The sequence below is a fragment of the Brachyhypopomus gauderio genome, chromosome 15, assembly GCF_052324685.1.
Source record: "Brachyhypopomus gauderio isolate BG-103 chromosome 15, BGAUD_0.2, whole genome shotgun sequence".
In the NCBI taxonomy this organism is placed as follows: Eukaryota; Metazoa; Chordata; class Actinopteri; order Gymnotiformes; family Hypopomidae; genus Brachyhypopomus; species Brachyhypopomus gauderio.
Genome location: NC_135225.1, coordinates 16,579,411 through 16,607,021, shown reverse-complemented (window position 1 = coordinate 16,607,021; position 27,611 = coordinate 16,579,411). Strand labels below are relative to the sequence as shown.

Sequence of the window (27,611 nt, the reverse complement as noted above, 5' to 3'; positions counted from 1 at the left end):
TCATTTTATTTTTAAGGATTGTACAAAAACATCTGGAAAAAATATTTACATTTTGCCATTGCAGAGTATTGTGAAAATAGTGGATGTGATTTTAAGATAAGCCTGAAATACCAAAATGTGGAAAACTTTTTGAGTTTGAAAAAGGGTTTGAAAACAACCTGAAGTGCAATCAGGACATGATGGTTCACTGCTTAACACATGATCTGAGTACAGACAACTACATATTATATGAACAAACGAATGCGCTGATGGATCAAACACAAAAAGTATGGCAGTCACACAGCACAGATGTTACAGTGCACCCACACACAATGCTCTGCATGTCCACCTGTGCCTTGTTTTGTTTCTCCCATATTTGAAGCCCACAGGTTTGCTGCTCTAGTGCTGTCAATTGTTTGCTGCTACAGAGTAGTTCTCTTGCATGGCAGCTTTATAAACCTAACTGCCAGCATGTTTGGGTCTTTACTTTCTTTTATCATTAACTAGCTCAATGTTGAGACACTGAGTCATTATTATTGAGAATAAGGATTCTCCTCAACTTCACTCACGTCTCTCGCCCCCTCCATGCTGCCAACAGCAGAAACAAATGTCGAGTAAATTGGAGATGTATTATTCATATCGGAGTTAACACCATAGTCTATAAGCTGCTGGTATTTCAGCTAATGTAAGACTTCTGCCCAAAACACCCTGTTTCTCTGGAAACTTTGTATACTTTAAATTTATATTCTCTAAACTGAGTAAACTGAGTCTCTCTCTCTCTCTCTCTCTCTTTCTCTCTCTCTCTCTCTCTCTCTCTCTCTCTCTCTCTCTATATATATATATATATATATATATATATATATAGAGAGAGAGAGAGAGAGAGAGAGAGAGAGAGACTCAGTTTACTCAGTTTAGAGAATATAAATTTAAAGTATACAAAGTTTCCAGAGAAACAGGGTGTTTTGGGCAGAAGTCTTACATTAGCTGAAATACCAGCAGCTTATAGACTATGGTGTTAACTCCGATATGAATAATACAAATTCACACTCTGGTCTGTAGGCTACTAGGGTATGTTACAGAAAAATCTGCCTCACAGCCTACTAATGCACGTGTTCTAGCAACGTGGTGCCGCACATGTTTGTTATCATAAGCAGACATGTTGTTGTGCGTCACAAGCAGTATCACAACGTCCAGCACTGCCAAAAGTGCTTGGAGTGTTCCACGAGTGCTGTGGTGTTGCCACATTGCACATCAGATAACAAATATATATTTGAGTAAACAATGCTAATGCCAGGGATAATGTGTGGCTGCACTATTTCCCATCATGCCTGTCGGTGAAGAGGTGGAAGTACAGGGGAAACATTATGAGTCACAACAAACTGTGGAATACCATGTAGCCTACGGTGGAGGCCCAGTGCCCAGCAACACACCTCCCTCAACAAGTTTATTCTCAGTTACTGCACACCAGTAGCACATAACTCCCCATCCCATGAATGTGGCTGACTCTGCTTGTCGGAAGAATATTTTCTGAGAATAAATTTCTCTGTATTTTTCAAATAATCTTTACAGCGGCTTCATTAAACCACAGCTAGCTACACATTATAATGAAAATGTATTTCACTCCATTCAGCAAATATTCTGCAAAGCTTCAGTGTTCTTTTGCCCACACACAAAGGAAGATATTCATTTCAATGCATAATTCCTCTTCCTTGGTCATCAAGCCTTGCTTGTGTAACCGCCCATTTATGGTCTGCCAGCATGTTGTGTTTTATAGAATCAGCAGACTGAGTGCCCCACTTCCCAGTACTGCAGCTCTGTGACCTTCCCCATTGCTCATGCACCCACAATCATGCCATTTTCCCAATTTTCCCAGCGGGTCATGCCAAATCACCACATTTTATTTTGTCATGAGATTTATGAAACTGAATGCTCAGTGCTGAGAAACAGTGGCAAAGTGGTTGAGACAAGTTCAAATGGGGAATTAAACGTGATGAGTGTGACATATGTAAATGACCAGGTGATGTCAGTTAAAGCCAAACATGACATCAAAAAACGAAGTGGCAACACCCTGGTTTTACTCCGCCCACACCCCTGCCTCAATACTGATAGCAAGTATTGTAGTACAAGGTGTGTAGTACGCATGCCCCTTTGTTGTCTAATCACAATCAAATAAGCCAAATATATTACCCTCCCAAAGAACACAAACTTTGTCTTGGTGAATGAGTGAATGCTATATGTATTAACTGAAGAAATGGTGTTGGTAACCCTGATTCACAGAAAGGAATATGGAGGTTCTGTTTAGCCCATTTGAGATATTCCTGTTTTTACTTCCAAACAATGCCAACATCCTCCTTTAAGGCAGGACGAGGCATAAAAGCTGTCAGGCACTGACAAATTGAGAAAACATATGAAACAAAACAGGAACTGTATAGGAAAGACCTGCCCTTCTTTATTTGATCCTTGTTAACTGCATTGGCTGAATGAGTCATTCTTTTAAATACTCGTGTTTTTAAATCAAACAGATGGTTGAAACTCACGTCTGGGAATTTTCGTGTCCGTAACTATTTTGGGGCTTTCTCATACGATCTCCTGCCGTGATCGGCTCAGAAAGAATATGCGGTGCCAAAATAAACCAGTTTTAAACTTGACTAGTTTTAAACAGACGAGTAAACGACACTTGGCTACACGCTCGCACGCACACATGTACACGCGTACTATAGATTCACAAGTGTTCTTGCAGCGCTCTGACGTGTCTCTTCTAGCCTGCCACTTTGGACCTTTTTTGAACACTTTGGTATTCTACTCCGTACAAAATACTAAAACCATGCTAAATCCATAAATAACGCAAGTTGTCACGTTGCAGTCTGAATTACGCACACCCATAACGTTAATGGAAGTACATACTTATTTTCTTATCAGTATCAAACTTTTGTTCAAAAACATCATCATATTAAATTTGGTGTATAACCGACAGCAGGACAAAGTGCCGCACTCCAGTGTTACAGCTATTCGGATCTTAGAGGACGTGTGCTGACTGCAATTACCCGTTCTTCTTAGTGAGAACAGATACTCCCTTTGTTAGTGTGTCGCGATGAATTTACTTACATTCTAAAATAGCTGAGTAGGCCTTTCGCGTCATTCCCAACCCTTTGCATATCTCTGTACATGGTTCGAAGGCTGCGATTGCCTGGGTGCTTATCAGGCTAATGTAACGTGCGATAGATTACTACTTACTGATTCACATGGAATGACCGTATTGGTCTGCATTAAAAAGTAGCCAGCTCCAAATTCCATAACTGCCCGTGAAAGGCTTTCGTTGAATATTTCCTGCCCTGGATATGGCTATGTTTTATTACAGTTAAACTGGCATAAAAACTGGGCTCAGGTCTCATGTTTTCAAAAAAGGGTCTTAAGTCAACAGTTAAGCTGCACAACACAGAAAAGGCTTTCTTTTATGTAGTAAAATTTTCTAGTACTGTTTACTGTCCAAACAAGGAATGAATCACAATTGGTCATTCTTTGACCTCAAATACATGTAGCGTTAACGAGATATTTTATATTACTTTTATGACGTGACAATAAGTCTCAACTCTTTGAAGTGTCTCCCGCAGTGTTCTGTTTGTCTTGCCCTGTGCTGCAATAACATGGCAACACCAATTCCACATTTTGCTCTTAGAAGAGCTGAGATCACCCTAAAAATATTAAATCTGGAACGAGTATCCCCAAACATCAGTAACAGAGGACACTACAACTTCATAAATGCCACGTTGAACTGCTAAAGACAGACAATGTGTAGATTATGCGGGACTAGGACTATATAGACATATTTTCTATTCTAAAACTCTTAGAAAAGTGAGTAGTGAGCGGTGACAGGACACAAACATATATATGCATACTCACACATGCACACAATGGACAAATGCACGAGTCAGATTCAAAAGTGGAACACGACTGTAGTGTGTCACACCTGCAGATGGGAGGGGGAGGGAGCAGGAGAACACAATGACACAAGACAGGGGCTAGACTAAACCAAACAAAACAAAACAAAACAAAACAAAGCACATCGCTCTTAGCACCATGGAAAACAACCTCAAATGTGGAATACTGTGATAGAACCCTTCAGCCTTATCGCACAGCCCCTGGAGCACAATGAGGCAAACAAGGGTCCCCAGGGCAGAAAGGGGTCAGTTAAAAGGAACACCAGAGTCAGACTTCCCACTGGGCCCAGTCCAGGAACTGGTATGGCCAAGCAAGTAATACAGGCAGAGACAGGATCAAGGTCCTGGTCTGGAGCAGGAACAGAAATAGGAATGGGAACCGGAACAGGAGATGAAACAGGAACACGGTTCAGGAAGGGACCAGATGCTCTGAAAAGACAGCAGGCACGTTCAGTAGATTGCAGGGTAAGAGGTGATCAAAAGTGTTCAGAAGTTTCACAAAGGTGGCAGACAGCTTTGGGAGAGCATTAGAATCTTGAACAGCATCCTCCTGAGTGTAGAGATCTGGAGAGGCAATGAACAAAAATACAAGACAGAAAGAAAAGAGGAGGTGTATATGTGTATATATATATACACACATATGTGTGTATATATATATACACATATACACTATATATATGTGTGTATACAACAAATTAGATTACAGGGATGCAACAGGTGAAACAATGAAAAGCAATGATATACAAAGCAAAAAATAAGGTTGGACTAAACCAATAGAAAGAACAAAACTACTTGGGAATTGGCACCACAGGAACCACAGTACCAAAATGGGGTTATGTATCACCTTTCATGACAAATGTTACAATTCCTTCCAGAACGATTTAGCATTCCATTGTAAGATCAGGAAAAATAGATATGATATTATAATATTATAGATATTTTCATATTGAAAATAGAACACAAAATTATTACTTTGATAGTTATAATAATATTTTTTTATGTATAAATTGTATAAATACATTTCCTCATTTAAAAACTTATGTCACAATTATTGGAACATGTGTATTTTGGTAGTCTATGCAACCTCCCTTTGCCAGGATAATAGTACTTCCAGTGCTGCGTGTGGTGGGAGAACATATAAAGAAACCTAAGTTCATTCCTCCATATAAAATATTGCGATCGTTCAGTGCCCAGTCATCACTTGTAAACCCACGATGGGTTCATCTCATGGGGAGTGATGAACAACCCCTTTATGTTCTCAGATTTGGAGGTATGCTTTTGACAACTCTCAAACCATTATGTAGTATTAGCCACTTCATAGAGGCAGAGAAATTTTAACCTCAAAACTCCTACCATGTGTACTAACAAGATTCACTGGATTTTTGGTTGAAAAAACTATGGGAAGTAGATTTTTTTTATAGCCAAGATGTCTATGCTGTTGATCTTGAGGCAGGATTTGCTATTGTAATCATTTTCACTTGGCAAATTCATGTTAGCTTCAATTGTTCAAAATGTCAGAAATGTTTATTTTCATAATCAAAGATAATGTCATGCAAATAGAGTTCTGTTTTATACTATGTTCCTCATAATTAAGGTTTGGTCTTATTTATTTATAACCCACTGAAAGACCTGAATGACACCTGAAGACTAGAGAATCATCTGTACTTAACATGAATAAAATATATGCCAATTTATGAGTGGAAATTTGTACTTTTACAAGTTTGTTTTGAATAACCTTGAATAATTTTAACCCACTGACCATTTTGACTACGTTCATACTTCATGCTGATTAACAACAAAGACATTCTTTTATCTTTTTTTTGTTCATCTTTAGCAAGAATGCCAATAATCCTGGAGGGCACTGTACATGATGATAAGAATTGTACTATTCATTCATAGCCCTGTGCAAGAACTGCTCTCTTTCTCGTGAGAACCCAACTGCCAAGGAATGCAAGGTCTCAAGTTAGGAATGTATGAAAATCTCACCAGTTTGAGTTCAACCAGGTTTTTTGCTTCCCCTGATATTGGAATAGGTTCTGTGGTCTAACAAGGTATCTTTCCTCTTTGCTGAGTAAAGGGCAAGTAAACAAGCTTTCTGTTAGTCAAATATGTTATATGTAAAAGAAAGGGCACTCACATGGTACTGATTAAACAAACAAATGGTTAGAATCAAGTAACATGATTCATTAAGTTCCTAAGAGGCTACATTGAGCTTTGATTATTTTGAGTGTGCTTTCAAAAAAATAATGCATTATTTATTTGAAAAAGTGACTTGGTAGTTAATGGTTAAAGGTCAATGACTTGGCACTAACCGTGAAAATGATAAGACATGGTCAGAATCTTTTCAAAGATTAACTCTACGGAATTCCCTATCTTTGATTATTTATTACATTTTTTGTGGAGCTATGTAAAACAACCTCTGTTGAAAGCGATGATGACATTGATGTTGATTGTGTATGTCATAATGTCTATAATACCTTTTTGCGTGCCATAAAGAATGACGCTTTGAGGTTTGTTTGACTTTGTTAGAATACAAAATCCAATTTACCAGCTCTTTCCAGTTAAAACAACAAATACTGTAATGCTAAAAGTTTAAATGAATTAACTTTATTTTCATGTTTCTAAAACATTACAGCATTTAGCAAAACAATATTATCCACAGTCACTTACTTATTTGTTAGTATGATATTGTGTGTATGATCCTTTGTGAATCAGAGCCATGACCTTGGTGTTGCTACTCAGCACCATGCTTGGTGCTCTGGACTACCGGGTGAACTACAGGAGCAAACCAAATCATTATAAATCTATTTTTGCACAGGCACACACATTCATTCTCTGCTTTTGTCATTCATTTGCAAGCTGAACCTAAATCACTTGACATACTGTTATCAGGCTATTAAATTTTAGTTTCTGGAATACAGGATTAAACTTATTTTAAATTAAATGCATAAAGAAAAGAGTATTAAATATTAATGTGGCTCACACAGCAATGTATGGGCCTTTGCTGCCATCTACGTGTTAAAAAGAGAACTAAAATTCATATTATGTTTAACTTAGGCAGAGGTACTGTATACAACTTACGCTGTAGTAGGTTCACTAAGTTGGGACACAACATTAATAAATCAATCAAAATATATTTATATAGCGCAGTTGTTGTCACAAAGCAGCTACACAAGTGTCCGAGTCCAAGCCCACAGTGAGCAAGCCAAGGGCAACAGTGTCAAGGAAAAATTCCCCAAGAGCAAAAGGAAGAAACTTTGAAAGGAACCAAGACTCATCCTCCTCTGGCCGACGCCGGTCACCATAGCAACAATTAAAGAGGTAGAAAAACAAAGAAAAGAAAAAAAAAAGCTGAAAAGGATAAATAACTCTCCTTTTGGTCTGTTTTTATATACATGAGTTCTCTATGTACAGTGGGGAAAATAAGTATTTAGTCAGTTACCAATTGTGCAAGTTCTCCCACTTAAAAAGATGCAAGAGGCCGGTAATTGACATCATAGGTAGACCTCAACTATGAGAGACAAAATGTGAAAAAAAAATTGAGAATCATTTTGTCTGACTTTTAAAGAATTTATTTGTAAATAATGGTGGAAAATAAGTATCTGGTCAATAACAAAAGTTCATCTCAATACTTTGTTGTATATCCTCTGTTGGCAATGACAGAGGTCAAACGTTTTCTGTAAGTCTTCACAAGGTTGGCACACACTGTGGCTGGTATGTTGGCCCATTCCTCCATGCAGATCTCCTCTAGAGCAGTGATGTTTTGGGGCTGTCGGCGGGCAACACGGACTTTTAACTCCCTCCAAAGGTTTTCGATGGGGTTGAGATCGGGAGACTGGCTAGGCCACTCCAGGACTTTGAAATGTTTCTTACAAAGCCACTCCTTTGTTGCCCTGGCAGTGTGCTTGGGATCATTGTCATGCTGAAAGACCCAGCCACGTTTCATCTTCATTGCCCTTGCTGATGGAAGGAGGTTTGCACCCAAAATCTCACAATACATGGCCCCATTCATTCTTTCATGTACACGGACCAGCCGTCCTGGTCCCTTTGCAGAGAAACAGCTCCAAAGCATGATGTCGCCACCCCCATGCTTCACAGTTGGTATGGTGTTCTTTGGATGCAACTCAGTATTCACTGTCCTCCAAACACGACGAGTTGTGTTTTTACCAAATAGTTCTACTTTAGTTTCATCTGACCATATGACATTCTCCCAGTACTCTTCTGGAACATCCAAATACTCTCTAGCAAACTTCAGACGTGCCTGGATATGGACTGGCTTAAGCAGGGGGACACGTCTGGCACTGCAAGATCTGAGTCCCTGGCGTCGTAGTGTGTTGCTGATGGTAGCCTTTGTAACGTTGGTCCCAGCTTTCTGCAGGTCATTCACTAGATCCCCCCTTGTGGTTCTGGGATTTTTCCTCACCGTTCTTGTGATCATTTTGACCCCACGGGCTGAGATCTTGCGTGGAGCCCCAGATCGAGGGAGATTAGTAATGGTCTTGTAGGTCTTCCATTTTCTGATTATTGCTCCCACAGTAGATTTCTTCACACCAAGCTGCTTGCCAATTGCAGATTCAGTCTTCCCAGCCTGGTGCAGGTCTACAATTCGGTTTCTGGTGTCCTCCGACAGCTCTTTCGTCTTCACCATAGTGGAGTTTGGAGTGTGACTGTTTGAGGTTGTGGGCAGGTGTCTGTTTTATACTGTTAACGACTTCAAACAGGTTCCATTAACACAAGTAATGAGTGGGGGAAAGAGGAGCCTCTTTAAAAAGAAGTTACAGGTCTGTGACAGCCAGAAATCTTGCTTGTTTGTAGGTGACCAAATACTTATTTTCCACCATTATTTGCAAATAAATTCTTTAAAAGTCAGACAAAATGATTTTCTCAATTTTTTTTCACATTTTGTCTCTCATAGTTGAGGTCTACATATGATGTCAATTACAGGCCTCTCTCATCTTTTTAAGTGGGAGAACTTGCACAATTGGTGACTGACTAAATACTTATTTTCCCCACTGCAATTCCTGTTCAGTCTCAGAGGTGTCAATTCCAGGTTCAGAAAGTAAAAGTCCTCACTAGGATTTTGCTCAGGCTTTCTGGATTGTGTTGATTCCACTAATTTTACCTGGATTGCACTAATTAGAAAATCTAGCAAGCTTGAGCAAAATTCTGGTGAGGACTTTTACTTTCTGAATCTGGAATTGACACCTCTGTTCAGCCCTAAACGTCTTGATGGTTGGTAATGGTAGTCATAGCAGGGGAGAATTCTGGGCAGTGAGAGGGTCCAGGGCAGTGGGTTTATACTCCATCCACACTGGTTTGTCAGGGCAGTGGGTTGGTCCTTCATCATATCTGGTTAGGGAGGAGGTGGCTGACCAGGATGGATCTCGGGAAAGGCTCGTCTCTCCTCATCTCAATTTTTCTCGGGAAAAGTAAAACAGGGAAAATTAGCTCTGTATGGGATCATATGTGGGACAGATGAAATTTAAACATTTCTGTAGTGTGGCAGCAATTCCGGCATTAAATTAAATTATTACAGCCTAGCTAAAAAGGCAGAACCAGAAGATAAAACAGACTTGGGAGCATTCTGAGACATTGGAATCCATCCACGGCACCGTCAAAAAACTTGAGTGACCACATGCAGGATAACAGCACCAGCACCCCAGTTTACCATAAAACCCTTTGCCCATGAACCCCTGGATCTGTACCTTTATCTAAGGGGGCACATTAGTTATCAAACGTTAAACTAAATAAGTAAGTTTTCAACCTAGACTTAAAGATTGAGAATGTTTCAGAGGCCCGGACACATTCTGGAAGGTTATTCCAAAGTGGAATTCCAAAGCTCTTCCTCCTGCTGTTACCTTATTAATTGTTGGAACTAATAAGAGGCCAGCACCCTGTGATCTTAGTGGACGTGGGGGTTCATAATAGGAAATAATTTCCTGGAGGTAATGAGGAGCAACCCCGTGCAGTGCTTTTTAAGTCAGTAGAAGAATTTTAAAATCAATACAAAATGTAATTGGGAGGCAATGCAAGGCTGATAGGACTGGTTTGATGTGATCAAGAACTCTGGTTGCAATATATATTTAATAAATAGATTTATTAAATAATAAAAAGCTCTGCCATGGTGTGAATACACAATGCTGGACTCTTTAACAAAGCACTTCCATTTGTCATGAAAACTGTGAAAATAATTTTTTTAAGCAAACAGAAATGACCTAGGAAATTATCAGCCAGGTTCCATCTTCGATGTTGCATCTAAGAGTTTTAGAAATGAACATGCATGTGTAAATGCACACAGTTTATTAAGAATTTTGTATTGAAATGACAATTTATTTCAAGGTTCAGAACGATTAGAGATTAATTTTCTAAAGCAAATTGCATGGTTTTGTGAATAAGCTATATATAAATTTCAGCAAAACAGAATCAATTATGTTTGTGTCAAGGCCTAAACTATTAAAACAATTAAAAACAATGTTATTTCACCTAGAACCTCTGTCTTGGATAATGGTATAAGTGGTGTAGGTCTGGCTTTGAAAGTGCTCAAAAAGTTAATGGACTACAATTCTTGGCAGACAGGCACAATTCTTGTGTAGGAATTGTTTAAAGCTGCTAGAATCAGATATGGTATTGAATCCCTTTCATTATGTCAGTAATACCTGTATGATTTACTTATCAAGGCTGTAGTTAAAGAAATTTCAGGTATCACAAAATGAGCTGATTGGAGTGGTTCTATGGTTACATCCCTATTAACCATATAGGAAATAGGTCATCTCAAGAACTCAGTTACTAGTGAAGAGCAGCTCAATTAAATATTATAAATAAAATTATTTAATGAAATAATACAGACTGTTTTACTGTACATGTTTTTGTTTAAATTTATTTTATTGTAATTATTAGTTTTAGTATCAAATAAAAAGCAGTTACTTGGAAAAATCGGTAATGCAACCATATGTTGAAGCAATGCATTCATAGTTTATGTTTATAGTAGTTTAGTAGTTTAGATCAGTCAATGGTTTAGATGCAGCTTTGTTTATTTTTACACATACTATATTTGCTGTTGAAGACCAAATAGGAATTAAGTCTGTGACTTATTTTGTTTTCCTTGACAAACCTTATTTTTTAATTTCCTTGACAAAAAATGGATTACCTTGATTTTTCCTTAATATTTTACATCGAGTAACGTAAACGACCATTTTTCAGGTTTAGAAAAAAAAAACTTTTATTGTGAAATATACCTGACACGGAAATAAAACATAATGAACTTTAGTTTCTGTCGCAAGCATGGATGGCAAGTAGTTCAAGGTTTGGAGAAATACATGAGAGTAGTGTGATTTAAACTTTATTTCATTCTACTGACTTGATATGGCCATCGCGAAAATGGTTCCTATGCGTCAGTTACTCAGCTTGACTGTTTTAAAACAAATAAGAAACTACGCAAGACCGTTCAGGGAATCGGCGAGTATTTCCACAATTGCAAACCAGACTTTTTGGCAATTGTTAATACATCAACGAAACATTCATGTTACAAACTCAGCTATGGTCACAAGAATTTTGACGGTGGACGAGATCTTTTCCAAGAAATCGCTACATGATTACCTCAAGAAAGTAGAAACAGAATACGAAAACTGTTTGCAGGCTGTGAACGCCGCAGACATACAAACGGACAACGAGGATTTGAGAACTAAAAGGACAAGAATGTCTTCGTTAGCGCCGTTGATCCGAGAAATTAAGGATTTGGAATTAAAAGAGAGGGAGTTCGACGAGAATGAGGCGTTACTGAAAGGTAAGAAGATCTTTAACGTGCATGGCCAAGGCAGCTGTCCTAGGTTAGGTCGCTAACTTTCGGCTCTCTCCAGAGAATGACCCAGATCTGCGCGAACTTGCACAGACCGAGATGGAGGCTTGTCAAGCTGCCATTCAAGAAACGAAACAAACAGTAGGTTCCTACATGTTATATATTTAATCGTTAGCATTTTTAATCAACATAAACGAAAAGTATGCAGATTATAAAAAGATTGTCCTTCTGTAGTATAAAAAAATCCAACTTTTAATGCTTGTAGATTCTCTCTCTGCTGGTTCCTGAGGAAGAGTCGGATATGAGTGATCTGGTTCTAGAGGTTACAGCTGGAGTTGGAGGTCAGGAAGCCATGCTCTTTACCGCTGAGATATTTGATATGTATCGGAACTTTGCTGCTTTCCATGGCTGGAACTTTGACATTCTGGAATTCATGGCAAGTGACATAGGTCAGTTTTAATTCTACCAAAAGTTTAATGAGGACACAACTGTTTGGGTCTGTGGTGTTGGCTTGGGAAAAATTAATTACAGCTAATGTCTCATGTCTCTCATCCTTGCTCAGGTGGAGTAAGGCATGCCAAAGCCAGTATCAGTGGCCCATTGACGTATAAGAAGATGAAGTTTGAAGCAGGGGTCCATCGTGTTCAGAGGGTCCCAAAGACGGAGAAGCAAGGACGCGTGCACACCAGCACGATGACTGTGGCAATACTACCACAGCCAGCAGAGGTCTGAAAAATCCTGGATATATGAACGGTCATGAATAATGTATCAGTAATGTTATTTATTTATACTTAACAACTGTAAACAATGTGTGTATTTCAGTTATACTTGTTCTTTATCTAACCAGGGTGCTCAGTTTCAGGCTTAAAGACATTAAAACTCAAAACCCTATATTTCTTTTGCAAAGTCAGTTAGGGCATCTATGTTGTTCATATCAAAGGTAATTTTAAGTCTGTCTTTTAGAGACAGATTTATAATTGGTCAAAAATTTACATAGATCAAGCTGATTGTTGCTTTACATTGTCTGAAAGTGTGTAGAAATTGATGTAATGACTATAGGAGCTTTGATTGGCCAACTGACATAATTCGGAGTTACGAGGGTACAAGTTAGTGTCACAAAGATCTGAGGAAACAATTGTATGCAACTATAAAAACCTCAGGACCACAGACACTGCATTGTTCCGAAAGTAGGCAAAAAGGAACTTTAAGGGCTGAACAGTCTTTCCTCTGAAAAGTTCAGCTAAACCCCAAGACAACAACAAAGAAACTGATTAAGTTATTTGAGGCATCGGTTTCCACTGTATCTATACACACCATTTAGAGAGTCCCACACTGAAATGCTTTGATGCTAGATATAATCCCCTAATTTAAAACCAATATAAAAAAACCAGGCTGAAGTCCTGGTGAAGACCTGCAATGAGGGGCCTTCCCTTCTGGTGGTGTTTGCTGGTCAGATAAAACAAAACCTAGTCTGGTCATGATGAGCTTTATATAGCAAGGAAATAAGATGATTTTATAGAACGTCAACACATTTGGATAGTGGCATCATGTTGTAGTGTTTTGCTGGAAAAGAGCTTAGTGCACATCATATAGGAAGAGGATTATCTGGAAGACGCCTTGATGCATATGCCTGAAAGTTACTTAAGAGTTTAATTAAGTGATTATACTGCAATGTATCCACAGATCTCTTTTACTATAAACCCTAAAGACCTAAGGATAGAGACAAAGAGAGCCAGTGGAGCTGGAGGACAACATGTTAACACTACTGACAGTGCTGTAAGGATTGTCCATTTACCCACAGGTAAATGTCAACAGGTCATAAATACATGCTCTTTTCTTCAAACCATGGAATTCTAGTTGATTTCATCTGGGTCTCCCTAAATTTAGTCCTTTACAGTAGACTGTAAAGTCATGCACTTATAATAATTCTGCTATAATAATTCAGATTGTTGAATGCAAGACTCCAGTTTGCAGTATGGAAATTCCTTGTAATTTTTGGAACTGCAGGCATAGTGTCTGAGTGTCAGCAGGAGCGCTCCCAGATCAAAAACAAAGAGATGGCCTTGAAGGTGCTGCGGGCCAAGCTCTACAGTGCAAAGCTGGAGGAGGCCACCAGTAAGAGATACCAGACTCGCAAACTCCAGGTATGGTACTGATTTATGGCTAAGAAAGGATTGAAAATACAAGCATTCAATATTAAATAGATTTCTGAACTACAAAGCAATTTTAGTCTTGTATTAAGCCTATTGCTATTAGTCTCCTATAAGGCCTGGGTGCATCTGTGCATTCTGAGTACTTTTCAAAATGAGGTTACTGTATTTAAATTTTTATTCATTTGTATAGAATGATTTAGAATTGTTTGCATTTAATGTATCGAACATGCACTGAGACAGAGGTCTCCAATCAATTCCTTAATAACCAGCTTTGCCATACTTCTGTTCTAACAACACCCGAGTGCTGGCAGCTGAATAGCCAATTAAATTTATTTATATAGTGCTTTTTACCACATATGTTGTCACAAAGCAGCTTTCTAAATGCATGGGTCCAGGTCCCTAATGAGCAAGCCATGGGGTGAAAGTCATAAGGACTGAATTTGATTTGTAACTGCATAGTACCTTGTACATATTTTAAGTTTACCCTGTTGTAACAGATTGGAACCAAAGGCAGATCAGAAAAAATCAGGACCTACAACTTCTCTCAGGACAGAGTCACTGACCATCGCATTGGGAAATCTCTGTTTGGTGTACATGGCTTTTTATTAGGGGAGGAACTTTTGGATGAGTTAAGTGCATCTTTGCAGCAGTTTTCTGAACAAGAAGATCTCATGGACATCCTGGAGGACAAATGAATTGGATAGATCATTTTGTGACAAATTAAAAAATTTGTCATAAATGCATTTGGGGGAAGTACAGTGCCATATTTAGTGCTTATACATGTGCTCATATATGTGCTGTATATAGCTAGTGCCTGTGTGTGTGTGTGTGTGTGTGTGTGTGTGTGTGTGATTTGTGCTGTACACAATTTATATTTTATTCAGCTCGAACATGCTGCTGTACTGAGCCCAAAGTTAGTTTCACCTGTATTTTTTTGGTTGGTACTGTTGATAGTAAGATGGAGCTAAGCAATGCTGACATCTAGTGATTTTATTACTCTTGTATAAAAGCTTTTGCCAGGCCATTGTGTTGGTGTCTCCTGAAAGAAAAGCACAACCAAGACAAACAAAACAGGCCAACTGAAAATGTCCATTGTGTGTTCATCTTATCTTTTCAAATGGTGACATTTGTAAGCACCAAATTATGGTACATTTTAATGTACTCTGTACATCATAATATATTTGTTTGTGTATTGTTTATTGATTAAGCAATTTAATTAAATGTTATTTAAACCTATTCCAAGAATTCATGCCACTAAACCCAATGTGATCTTGACTAAGACTATGACTAATTTGATGTGAGAAATCTATGGTCTATACTCTGAGTATGGTCTTTTTAGTATGGAGTTATTTGTCTTGGAAAACGTTTGAAACTATTCTTAAAAGCATTTGGATTATCAAGTACTTCACACATTTCACCTTGGGGTGTGAAATACCTTAGTAATGGAAGGCGGCTACAACGTAAACTTTATATAATAAGTGATCATATAAACGGATATTTGCACACAGAATCCTGTCTACAAAGTCCTAAATAATAATAATAAAACCATACCGAATAAATAAAACAACGGAACAGGTGTTATAATAAAATGCAAATGAGACCTTACACGACTTTAGCAACGTCGTTTGTGGGCGGTATTGCTGCTAGGTGGACCTATGCGTTACGACATGTCACACGTCACTCTGAGCGCGTCTCCTATTCGCTGTAATGAATTTAAAGGTAGTGAACCCCGCTCTGATTGGTCCGCTTGTTTTTTGACGCGGAATTCAAACGTTTTAGCAACTGGCGCTTTTTCACTCGTTTCGTTTGTGCAGTTCATAGCTTCTGGATTTACCGCGTACCTCGAGTTAGATAACTATGTGTAATTAGCGCAAGAAACGTTGGTTTTTTTGCGTTTTAAAAAAAGGTGATTGCTTTTCGAGGTAAGATGTAAAAAGAGCTTATTTTGTTAGTTTCTACAACGTCTTTGCATGTAAGCTGAGTATTTCACACCATTTACTATGTGGCTGGTTAGCTTGCGCAACACTAACGCTGCTTTACTAGGTGGTTAGTGTCCAGCACCAAGTGTAACGTGTCTAATGAGTCTAATGTTTGTAATATCTTGCATTGTTTGCCACTTTTGGCCTAGTTACCCATAGATTACATCTGTCCAGGGCCACTCGTCCAGGCTAACTAACCCTAGCTGGGTTAGGCGCGTAAAGTAGCCCGTAGCTTGATGATGAACCCGAGATAAATAAAGATAAATAAAACACTCGGCACCGTCAACGTTAATGTATAGATAGATGACTAGGTTAGTCAAATATGTTGACTTGTATAACGTACGTGTTTTCTTGGTGTAAATTCTAGCTAGCTAACTGGTTGGCTACGCTATCATTACAACGATGTAGCCACCGAGTATCAGGTCATCGAAACAAATGCGGTCGTATCGCAGGTTGAGCCTTAAAAGTGCGTTAATGTAGGATTGATGAAGACGATTCAGTGGTTGTACTGTGGTTGGCGGTTAACTCTGAATTAATAAAGTGAATTAAGTTGACTCTGAATTTCATGACCTAGGTTAACTAACTTTGCTAGGGCAGCTATAGGAGAGCTAGATGCTAGTTGGCCAACACAAAGACTACAGCTGAAAACTTATTTGAAATATGATTTCAGATTGCTGATGGATGACCCACTAACCAGCTAATTTTGTTGACCTTTTTGTTTGCTATTTATTCCACCAGATGATGCCTGGGCTAGGTAATGTTATTTAAATAAAGTTAACACGGGTAGCTAACCGCTCTCATTTGTATTTATTTATTACAGTCCTGGCCATACGCCGTAACCAAACGTCGACTACAGTCATGAAGTGTCTCACCCGGAGTAAAACATCGCGCCACACAGAAAATGAGAAAGTGGAGGACGCCACACGGTTAAAGGGACCCGCCACAGCGCCAAAAATATGCGCCACCCAGTCAGGAGACGCCCCGCGCTCTGCTGGCATCTCCCGCCATGGAGAAGACCTCACGGGTCCTCACAATAAAGAGAACTGCGAAGAAAAGCCTTGTTGCGTGGAGGATATATATGGCAGCGAACTTGTTTTAAGCAGTTGTGGTTCAGCAGAGGACAGTGGATACCTCTCGCTTCACAACAGCCAAATCGATCACGGAGATGCAGACACGGAGGGATGTCGACAGGAAATAGAATCTAGACTTTCTCCAGATGTATGTTCTCGTTCACCATCGGCTTGCCTTCCTGTACTGAAATTCCAGGAGGAGGTATGCAAAGAGTTGGCTAAAAGCTACAGAAAAAACCAAAGCTACGATTGGACAGTCGTTGACAAGATAGCCGAAAACTATAGCCTCCATAACGTAATTGGGGGAAAGATGGGTCTGGATTATGTGGACATTTTTTATGGCCTATTGAAGAAAGATATGAAACACGTCCTCACCAAGATCCTAGTCCTATTGGACGAGTCGGACTTGATAAAGTAAGTTCCCTTTACTCTAGCCCAATATTTTTCACAATATTAATATGCACTATGGGCTAAAACGGTATTACTTTTTACAGCTGCAAGCTGGTCAGCAAGACCTGGCTGAAAATAATTTGCCAAGATGAGAGAGCCCTTCAGAGATGCAGACAAGCAGAGAAAATGCCAAAGGTAAGAAGTCTATTTAGATGAACTGGTTAAAAAAATAAATCTGTCTGCTTGGTCTCACGTTTGTCTTCTCGCTTTGGTTGCAGGCACCAGGAAGGTCAGTGGGCTCTTTGTCCAGAAATGTTGGCCTTAGCAGGGTAGTGTTTTCCTGCCTGCAGAGTGTGGCCTCCTCCACCCCTGTCCACAAGCCCGCAAAAAAGACCGTGCACCACACGGATAACACTTTAACCACACCCAAGTCAAGCCGCTTTACTGAGTTTTTTGAGGTGAGAGATTTGTATGTTCTGTAGGCATCACAGTTTTCATGTTTTCTGTTGCATCAGAAATGGGACTAGCAGCAACTTCATTTGTAATATGGCAGATCTAACTTTTACTATAGGTTGGCACATAAGAGGTCTGATTTTGAGCTGCAGTCTTTATCTTGCTCACTCATGCTAGACCTGACTTAACCCATTTTACTTTCCTACAGGCAGCAAAATCTCTGAAAGTGCACGAGGAGTTGAGGTGTTGCCGTCTCTGTGGCTCTCCTGCACGCTTCAATCCCGCCGCGCAAAGGGCCATGTGTACGCGCGCCAGCTGTCTCTTTGAATTCTGCTCACTGTGTCAGTCAGCCTACCATGGCTCTGCCCCCTGTCAGAGGGGCGTAGTCCGGCTGTCACCACGTTCGCAAAACGCACTCATCGCGGGTTCAGCCCGCAGCAAACGCAGTGTCCGACGGCTCTGAGCTTGTGAAGGAATGCATACATATCGCACCTTTTCCTTTCTTTTTCTATTTTTAAAGGACTTTTACAATCACCTTTTTACATTCTGAACCGTTTTATAATGTTTAGGTCGTACAGTATGTGGTATTAGCTAATATTTGTAAATTTTTTTGTAAATTACTATAGTGATTGCCAATGAAAAAAGGATATAACAGCTCAAGTGATTCATGTTGTAATGTTTTACCATTTAAATTTGTACAGTTTATAGGTGATGTAAATGAAATGAATAGCATTTGCTTTGTCAGTTCAAACTGTAAATATTTACATGGCTGAATAAAGGGACCTATATTTTTACATCTTTATTCAATTTGCAATTTGTCAAAATATTTCACTATTGATCTATGAAGGTCTGTGCCTTCCTCAATTATCCTTTAAACATTCATCATGTTTTTCAGGTTTCACTGTTTTGATCATCGTTTGCTTTACTGGGCACACCAGTGTTAATGCATGAAACAGCATATATTGAGCCCCATTTGGGTGACATTTAAGCCTAATTCTTCATTGTTAAAACTGCTTCGTTTTTAAGGCTGGCTTTAGCCATAAATATTCTGGTCACAGAATGTGAAACTGATGTCAAGAAATTGTCATTATTTCATTTGCTGACTAGATGGCGCTAAATATCAAGTATTGAAAGTTACAAAATTCATATCAGTTTACAAATTCCACATAACATTTGGTAATGTCTTTTGTGGAGTTATGAAATATCTATGTAATGATTGGCTCCATGCACAATACCTGAAAAATGTAGTTAATATTGCTATGTTGCCTCTGGTTATGCAGCGTGCTGGTTAAAAAAAAAAAAAAAACCGCTGGCTTTGGATGAAATGTGCTTCTCAAAGAATCCAGAACTAAATTCTTTATAGGCAATGAATCTCAATTCATTCATCTCAAATTCCCTATTTACTGCTGCTCTCTGTAAATAGGTTCCATGTTTACTTTGAGCCAGTCACGTACATTTTTTTTTACTAGCAGACCTTTTGCTTTACAGTTCCCAAGCATATCCAAGTGCAAATTGTACTATTTCACAATTTCATATACAGTAATTACTTAAAATGTATTTCCCCCCTCAGTGCACACAACATATTAAGCATTGGAAGTGGTTCGTTTCTTTGAAAGTGCATTTCTAGTCATTCTAGTAACTTATTCCCGGCAACTCGTAGTTTAACTCGAGTTATATACATTTGCTGTTGACTCGTGTCTTTGTAAAAGTCATTGTGATCATTCTCATAATTGTTCTGTTGAGTTTATACTTTTAAAAAATCTACTTCTTTGGGTGCTGGCTCTTAAGTTTGAAAAGCGTCAAGATAAGCCCTGACAGGTGAGACTGGTTACATTCAGAAATAAGTTGGTATCTCTTTTAGAAAAGGTTCAGCTTTTCTAAATGTTGAAATTCCACTATGAATTCTAAAGTTTTTTCATGTTGTAAAATGACTGCTTTGTCCTTGCTCTGCTGTGTTGACAAACTTCTAATCATTGCCTGACCAGCACAATAGATTTCAGGCCAATGAAGACCAGCCAGCCAAAATGATGTTGGCTCATCATTTTCAAGTGTCATGCCAATGTAAATACTAACATTGGGCCAGTGCTTGGATCAACGTATACTCCTTTTCAGCTCTATGTTAATAGATACTGCATTTCTCCTTAATCATTCCTGATTTTCTTGCACACAATTAATAAAACATCTATTGTCTCTTTTTGACCCATAAAACAGTAAAACAAAACTACAACAACTTCTTTCTGATCCAAATTATATCAATCAGTGCAATGTAAATATGCACTGTTGCTGTGACAATGGCTAATATGAAATTGTTCTGAAATAAATCTTTCTAAAAGTACTATTTGCTGACCTCCAGAAATTAGTACAATTGCTTCATTCATGTCAGCATGTCAGCACCAGTTTTAATGTGTTGGGCCATGAGGCTGTTGGTGGCAGATTCGCTTCTCAGTGCAAATGTCAGTGCACAGCTGATGGTTCTTTTGCCACACGGCACTCTGCAGATTGTCAGGTGCAGTCACTGCAGTGCTTGAGGCCATTTCGTAATGCAAAGCCTAAATGTAGCTCTTATTCCTATGGGGCACTTCTATGCCTACTCCCCCCCCCCCCCATTTAATTTCTGCTGTATATGCTACATTCATATAATAGTACGTGTAGTTTGTGCTTTATCATAGATAAGTAGTAGTGGAATAACTACAGAAATGGTCTGATCTTAAAAACATCAAAAGTCAAATAGTTTGGGGTCTAAGGATATTTCATCATTTGGTCTTTCCTGCAGTATAATTAATCTCAGAACTGACCTTTTGTAGGCAAAAGTGCTCAGGGGCTCCACATTATTGTATCTCATTTATTACACTAAATTAGCAGGCACTAAACTAACTATGCATGTCATTTGGACACACTTTGACAAGCAGTATGTTTACAACTTCTCGGTTCGGAGAATGCACACATGTTCACCCTTTTACAACGAAGGCAAAAGCAGCAACCATCTGGTGCACCATCCTGTTTGGGCAAAGGAATGCAATTTTCCTGTCGAGAGATGCTTAAAAAACTGGGGACACACTTATTGTGTAATTGTGTCTGTGATTGTGATATTTTATTTTTGAATGTAACTGTTTTCTTCCATTCATATCTCTCTTGACATGTGAAAACTCCATGGTCTACTAGAGCTCCATCATTCTATATAATTCTCCAGTTCTATCCAGTCCATGAAATGGGTGCCACTTGTTTATGACACCCCCCTAAAAAAGAAAAATGAAGAGCAATCTTAAATAAATATAGATTCAAAATACAGCTCAGCAATGCGCAAAATTCAATACAAATACAGTTGACAAAGCAAAATTACCATGTATGCTGCAGGCATGTTTTTAATCAGGCATACCTCCCATACAGTGCTTAATTTGTAAATCAAATGATGCCAGAACGCAAACAGCGGACAACATAAAATGTTACCGGATCGAGGCAGACAGTTACCGGAACGCACGCTTCAAAATTAAAGAGTTCCCGGATCCTGTTCCGGCAGGATCCAGCTCAAATTAAGCCCTGCTCCCATAGCTTGTCCGGAAATTCTGTTTATAATGTTTCCTTTCTGGGTAGGCTTCGTAGACCAGGCCAACCTCATTGAATTATTTTGGAAATTGTAAGAGTGTAGTCTTGAAAAGCATTTTCACTTAGGTTCACCACAATGCATGTCTCACTTGTACTCACCATTTGAAGTGATTGGGCTGAAGGATCATGTACAATGATGCTTTACAAGCAATGCCATAGTTCCTTCTTCAGAAAGATCAGAAGGGCCAGGCTGACAACCCCATAGTAAAAATAAAAAAATCATTGATCAGGTTTCCTGTCATTTTGCCAAGCGAATTACATTAGAGAACCCTTAAGCATCTCATCAAAAAGGGTCCCAGCAGCCATACTAATGATCCTATATTACACAAGGATATGTAAATAGCCTACAAGAATGGGTTTATTTGATTTATGTATGGAAAAATGTTTATAGTATCATTTCTCTCTCATTTTTTCCATTCCATTTTCAGTGGAAACAACTTAATCTGATTAATTAATGCCCTTAAACCTTAAAGCCACCACTGATCTTTAATCTACATACTGTATATTGTTTTTTGATAATTGTTTTACAGATGAATGCTTTATTAAGCATGATTAAGACACTTCACCACCCTCAAGACCACTCCTGAGAGTATGATGTAGCCAGATGAAGAACATCTGAACTCACACAATGCAGCTCTAAGTATCAGGGAACTTCCTTTTGCCTCTAACAGTTTTCACGTCAAAGAAGGTAGATCATTCTGTCATATTCTATAAATGTAGCAGTCCTTCAAAAACAGGAATTTAGATTGGAATAATGGGATGGAAACCTTGGGTGCGTAGAAAGTGCTAGAGGTTGTCGTTTGTCCATAGTTCACTTCAAAAAGAAATGAAAGTTGTGGTCATTCATGTGGTTCTCTGCATATCATCAGAAGTTTGTATTAAAGCAAGTTTGTATTAAATAGATTGCATTGCACATTACAGAGAAGAATTGGTGGAAAAAAGATGTTCTTGTACAAGTATGTCTTTGTCCTTTCGGGCACACACAGACAAAATAGTGGTTACCAGCTTTCCATTTCTATGGGGGCATCGCTTTAAGTGGAATGGCAGCAATTACCTGAACAGAGGGCTCTGGTCAGTGTAGTGGACAGGGGCCTGTCTATTTTTACCAGCAACATTCCCCCGGTCCATTTAGCTTGGAGGTAAAGAGCGCTAACGAGCTGACTGTCTCCATGCAGCTTGGCCAAATCACTCACTACACCACACAATTCAATACAATGAATTAGTCTTGGACTATGTCTGAAATGGCTGCATACTTGACATATAGTGTACTACACAGAGTGTGACCAAACAGCCATGGTACCAAAGTGTCCACATCACACTTGGTAATTAGAAGGGAACATTACTTCCTCATTGGACCTCCTAAGCCAGGAGTGGGTAATCTTATCCGCAAAGATTTGCTTTGCATTCCAACCAAGCTGGTTGCACTTATTTAATTAGGTCTCTCAGTCTTCAGACTACGCGTGCGTGTCCCTTTCCCCGACTCAAATACCTCCAATTCTGTGTTTCACTCTTTTTGTTAGAGATAAAGGATACTGGATCACAATGTATATATAACTTCAGCATCCAGGGAGACTCACAAAACTTCCACTTTGGTGCACCTGAGTTCTTTGAGGCATACTGAACCAACCAACCAAAAGTTTTGCTGGACATTTCTGATCATGTGTGGGCAACCTTTTTCATTTTTACAGACGTTCTATTCAATTAGTTGTGTTACACATCTACAGCAAGTGTGTCTCTGCTGGTTTTCTTGGACTGAGCACCACAAAACACCTTTGTGTTTTCATCAGAGGCACACCCATAATCTTATTTCCAAATGCACACAGTTTAACTAACAGTTTGCACAGTATAGTATGATGTTAGATATGAAAATTACATGGTGTGCAAGCTTAGTCATCACCATTTCTTTACCATTTTGGTTCACTTCCTTTAGATTTTGTTTCATCCTTAAAGCTTTAAAGACGAAGATCAGCTAGTACAAACACATTTTTGAGCCTCTTGTCTTCTATTATTATTTGTTATTGTTTAGTTCTAATTCTCTATGGACAAACTAACATTTTGGAAAGGAAGGAATATAATAGCTAATATTGGCACTTACAGCTAAAAAGCAAGACAAGCCTAGCCAGAAGCCTTGCTGTAAACAACGGTGGAAACCCTTTACAAATTTAATTGAGAAGAAAATTACAACTGCTTAAGCAAAGTTTAGGTAGAAGTTTAAGTAATTGTGGATAAGATGTATTAAAGGATCTCCAAGACAAAGGATTTTAATCATACGTTTGAGACTGTATTTACAGAAAGTCTGTGTAGTCCATGTAGTCTGTAAATACAAAGCAGGCATGCACTGGCAAACTGGCATCTTGGCAAGCACTGTGAGGGCAGACCCCTCCCCACATGTCCTATGTCCAATAAATAGTTTATAGATCTTTATTCTATTTTCCAGGCCAAATGAGAATTTTGTATTAATTGAACTTGACAGATAATAAGACATATTTTCTCATTTTGGAATCCACTTAATTGCAACTTGCACTTTACTTTGAATGACATTCTGCAGCCTTTGACATTTATGATTCAGTTTTCAAGACTGCACTTGGCACTAGTAAACATTGCTGACTCATTTGACATCTGATTTTAACACATCAAACTGCAGTAAAATGGCCTGGTGACAATGATAAGTAGAGAGTAAACAAGGACTATAATTAATTGGTTTTCCAAAATTTTCCAGTTAATTAAACTATTCAGTAATGCACCCATCACTCACTCACTCACTCACTCACTCACTCACTCTCTTTCTTTTTCAGTTTACACATAGCTTGAGTGAAATATAGTGGGACATTACCAACTGGAATTTGGTCAATGACATTGAGAGCAGCCAACAGTTGAATGACTCATCAAACTTTTATTTTCCTTTGAATGGCAAAAATAAAGATTTTCCAATGCTCCTACCCCCCAGCCCCTAAAGTTCCCTTTCACTGACAACCAGCAGAGAAGCAACATCAACAGAGTCTTATAAAATTATTCTGATTTACAAAATGCATGGAGATCAGAGCATATTACATAAACACTCATTGCTCAAGCTAAATATAACTGTGTTGTGATCCATTTGACAAACTCCACTTGTGGTCTGCAGGTCTGATTCCATGTTCTCTGAATGTGTTATGGTTTCACTGCATTTATTGATCTACCATTTGCAGAGCACATGTCAAAATGTGTCTGTTTCAGAGCCAAATCTCTTTAAAGTGTTTATAAACACATGGATTTTATAAGTAACTACATTTTATGTGTTTTGTCATGTTGAGACATTTTGTTTTAGAATTAAATATTGATTTCTTTTTTTACTATAATCTGTATATGACAATCACTGATAAATCTTTTTTCCTTATCAGGTGTCATCCTCAGAGTGGCTAAGAGATGGAAGGGAAAAAGAAGAAAGAATTAAGCATGCAAAATTATTTGATATAGGATGATTTACCAGTTTTGTTACGAAGGAAGACAAAGGGAGAAAAAATGAGAAGAGAACACACACGCACGCACACACACACACATACACACACACACACAGTTTCTTGATTGAACTAAAATGACCTGTTAAAACCTGAGAGCTTATGTGCTGTACATACTCATCTTGTAGTGTTTGTTGCTTACCAATGGTATATGGTTTAGAAATTCATCTATGTTTATATCGTCATAGCTCTCCTGATATGTTGTCTCTCCTCCGGTGGACTCATCCTGCTCAGTGGGAGCATCTTCTAGACTGGAAACATATCGCAAGGATAAAATCAGCCATAATCATATGAGAACATAAACAAATATGGTCAGTTATGGCCAGGTTCTTAAACCTAGACTAAGACTAATGCGAGACTAAAAATAATTTGCAATGGTATACCATAAATACATTTAATCACATCTAGGTAAACGGCCCATTGAACACACTGGGTTATATGTCACAGTTATATATCCAGTTATATATCCATCTTTTTCTGTTTGGTGAGCTTTGTTTAAGCCTACCTTCTCTTTCCTGTTAACACAGAGTTCAGGTATTTCTTCACTGCCATTTGCTTGCGGAAGCGACTGTAGTTGTCTGTGAATATTGCATCTGAGTGGCGCTTGACTGGTGCCTGCTCTTCCAGCAGATCATCACTAAAATGAAAAGTTGTGAAACACTGGGTTATTATGAATTATTGGGATGTGGTGCAGGAGGTTGGGGTTCAGTTTTGGGGGTGAAAACATTTAAACAAATCGTGGTTTCGCAGAATGAGAATTTTCAGTATTATAAAGGTTTTCAAGCGCAGATTAATTCTTGATGTGGTTAAACGCAAACGCAGCCCATCCTACCTCACTCGCTTTCCGATCAGCGATTCCAGATATCGTCTCGCGGAAAGCTGTCCCAGAAGTTTGCTGTATCCGCTTGTGAACAGACCGTCTGCGTGTCTCGCGGCTCTGAAAAAAAAAATATATGCTTCAGAAACGTAACAAAAACGCAAACAAAAACATTATGTCATAGACATCATGTCTTGCATACTGTTTGAAAAAAAAACACGATAATAATTTAAAAGAGCAGAACCAATTATTCCCACGGAACCAATTTAACCAATTCAAAATGTATCCTTGCGAAATTAACTATTCCAGTATCCTTTTAGAGCATTACAGAGAATTACACTTACTGGATAAACTAGCCACTTCTCATTAATTTCCGCTATGAAATAACTATTTGGGTTTAAAAACATATATTTTGAGCCAAGCGTTTATTTCGACAGCTTATATTTGTAGGACAATGTTGACGGATTCTTACCTCATGGAGGCGTACGGTAAACTTAAAGTCCGTGAATACAAGACGCTGCACAGGGCTATGAGGAGAAGAAGCTGGGGACCTTTCCTTTGTAACATCGCTTTAAACCTGCACAGGAAGGGAACAGTTGCCCACTAAACCCGTTTCACTTTAAGACTAAACTATCCTTAATTGTGTTAGATGGTCGATTTGCTCGGTGACACGTTATAAAAAGAAACGTTTGCACGAATAAAGTAAAAACATGAACAAGAAATTGAACAACATGCATGTTTAGTTAAGAAGTTTAGTTATAAGAGTAGTTTTGGCTGCGCTGAAGCAAAGACAAAACAACAAAAAATGAAGTGAAATTACACAAATCGAATATGCAGACAAACTGTATGCGGAAATAATAATTAAATTTTGTTTAAAACGTTCATATTCAAGGCAGCAAGTAAAGAATAAGCACTTACATGTGCTAAGGTGAATATGTGCGAATTAAGCTTCCTTCGAGCGCTGACCGTGGTGCTGAATCAAATGAACTATCTTCCGAAGTTGTGTGAAGAAGACTCCCAGGCTCTTTTCCAGGACTGACGTCTCTTTGAGTGGCCTCACCCTTCGTCTCGATTTATATATCTGAATATTCTTCTCAAATGGGAACACAATCGGATTTTATCTGGGCTAGTACGTCATAAAAGGAGTCCCAGTGGGATTTATGTGTTCGTCATTGGTTTGCTGGCATGCTCAGTTCATGGATGCAGTCCAATGCAATTTAAGTTTTTACTAAGCACAGAATGACGTTTTTGTCATATTTGGCATTACACATTATAATTAAAGTTCTCACATGTCACTTTGGATGAATGGGTTTATTAAAGTAAAAGTGATTCAAGATAAATGCGTGGGTTGAGAATGTTGATCAAGTTAGTAATTAACAGTGAAATTTAAAATAAAAGTAGTTTGATTCCTAACCTACATATGTAAAAATTACTTACATATGCGACAAACCACATTGACCTTTTGCACCATTTTTTGGGATGATGTAGAACTTTAAAAAATGGATAATTGAATGTAGTCCAGATTATCTGGTCCAACTGTCCACTGAATCCCTATAATAAGGGATTTTGAGGTAGCCTACATACAAGTTTCCAGTGATGAAACCCATTATGATCTGACAAATAATTCCATTTTGGAATTCTTTCCCGGCCTTTTTTGACACTTGCTTCAAACCTGGAGAGGACACTCTTCATCAATTTTCCAGCTTTCACACTCCACACATTCCACACCCATCTCAAACCTATATGAGGATTTCAGATTGCAGATGGAGTAAAATGATCAAATTAGATAAAGGTAATTTTCTCAACAGCTGTGCTTATGAAACATGTTTTCCCCTTTCCAAAACAACACAACTCCAGTTTGATTGTGCACCAAATAAGACTACACAATACATCATTGTTATCATATGAAAATAATGATCACTATAGTATAATAATGA

General features: G+C 38.5%; 4 protein-coding genes across 6 annotated transcripts in view; 2 read left to right on the top strand and 2 right to left on the bottom strand.

Annotated features, from left to right (window-relative positions):
* The window catches only part of slc29a1a (solute carrier family 29 member 1a), a 38,582-nt gene extending 35,388 nt beyond the window's left edge, over positions 1 to 3,194 (bottom strand). Inside the window, exon 1 of one of the 2 annotated variants that reach the window (XM_076973772.1) lies at positions 3,085 to 3,194. The gene's annotated coding sequence lies outside the window, so the exon portion shown is untranslated. The remainder of the gene's footprint in view (positions 1 to 3,084) is intronic. The other variant, XM_076973769.1, reaches the window with a different exon arrangement.
* A 7,970-nt stretch (positions 3,195 to 11,164) lies between these two features.
* Positions 11,165 to 15,101, top strand: mtrf1l (mitochondrial translational release factor 1-like). Of its 2 annotated transcripts, none has more exons than XM_076975032.1 (7): positions 11,165 to 11,700; positions 11,774 to 11,853; positions 11,978 to 12,053; positions 12,275 to 12,438; positions 13,396 to 13,513; positions 13,720 to 13,856; positions 14,363 to 15,101. In XM_076975032.1, the coding sequence occupies exons 1-7, from the start codon at positions 11,280 to 11,282 to the stop codon at positions 14,558 to 14,560; spliced, it is 1,194 nt and encodes a 397-aa protein (XP_076831147.1). In that variant the 5' UTR covers positions 11,165 to 11,279; the 3' UTR covers positions 14,561 to 15,101. The 2 variants fall into 2 exon arrangements, with proteins under 2 accessions (XP_076831147.1, XP_076831145.1); XM_076975030.1 differs by having other exon boundaries at positions 11,166 to 11,700; positions 11,978 to 12,161.
* A 501-nt stretch (positions 15,102 to 15,602) lies between these two features.
* On the top strand, positions 15,603 to 18,551 carry fbxo5 (F-box protein 5). The gene is made up of 5 exons (XM_076975033.1): positions 15,603 to 15,787; positions 16,665 to 17,328; positions 17,409 to 17,499; positions 17,583 to 17,762; positions 17,966 to 18,551. Exons 2-5 carry the CDS (start codon positions 16,703 to 16,705, stop codon positions 18,218 to 18,220), a joined length of 1,152 nt encoding a protein of 383 aa, XP_076831148.1. The 5' UTR covers positions 15,603 to 15,787; positions 16,665 to 16,702; the 3' UTR covers positions 18,221 to 18,551.
* A 5,706-nt stretch (positions 18,552 to 24,257) lies between these two features.
* Positions 24,258 to 26,734, bottom strand: vip (vasoactive intestinal peptide). The gene is made up of 6 exons (XM_076974947.1): positions 26,593 to 26,734; positions 26,147 to 26,251; positions 25,690 to 25,794; positions 25,363 to 25,494; positions 25,000 to 25,108; positions 24,258 to 24,758 (listed from the first exon to the last, which is right to left on the bottom strand). Coding segments are annotated over exons 1-6 (462 nt in total). The 5' UTR covers positions 26,595 to 26,734; the 3' UTR covers positions 24,258 to 24,749.
* Between the last annotated feature and the right edge of the window lie 877 nt (positions 26,735 to 27,611).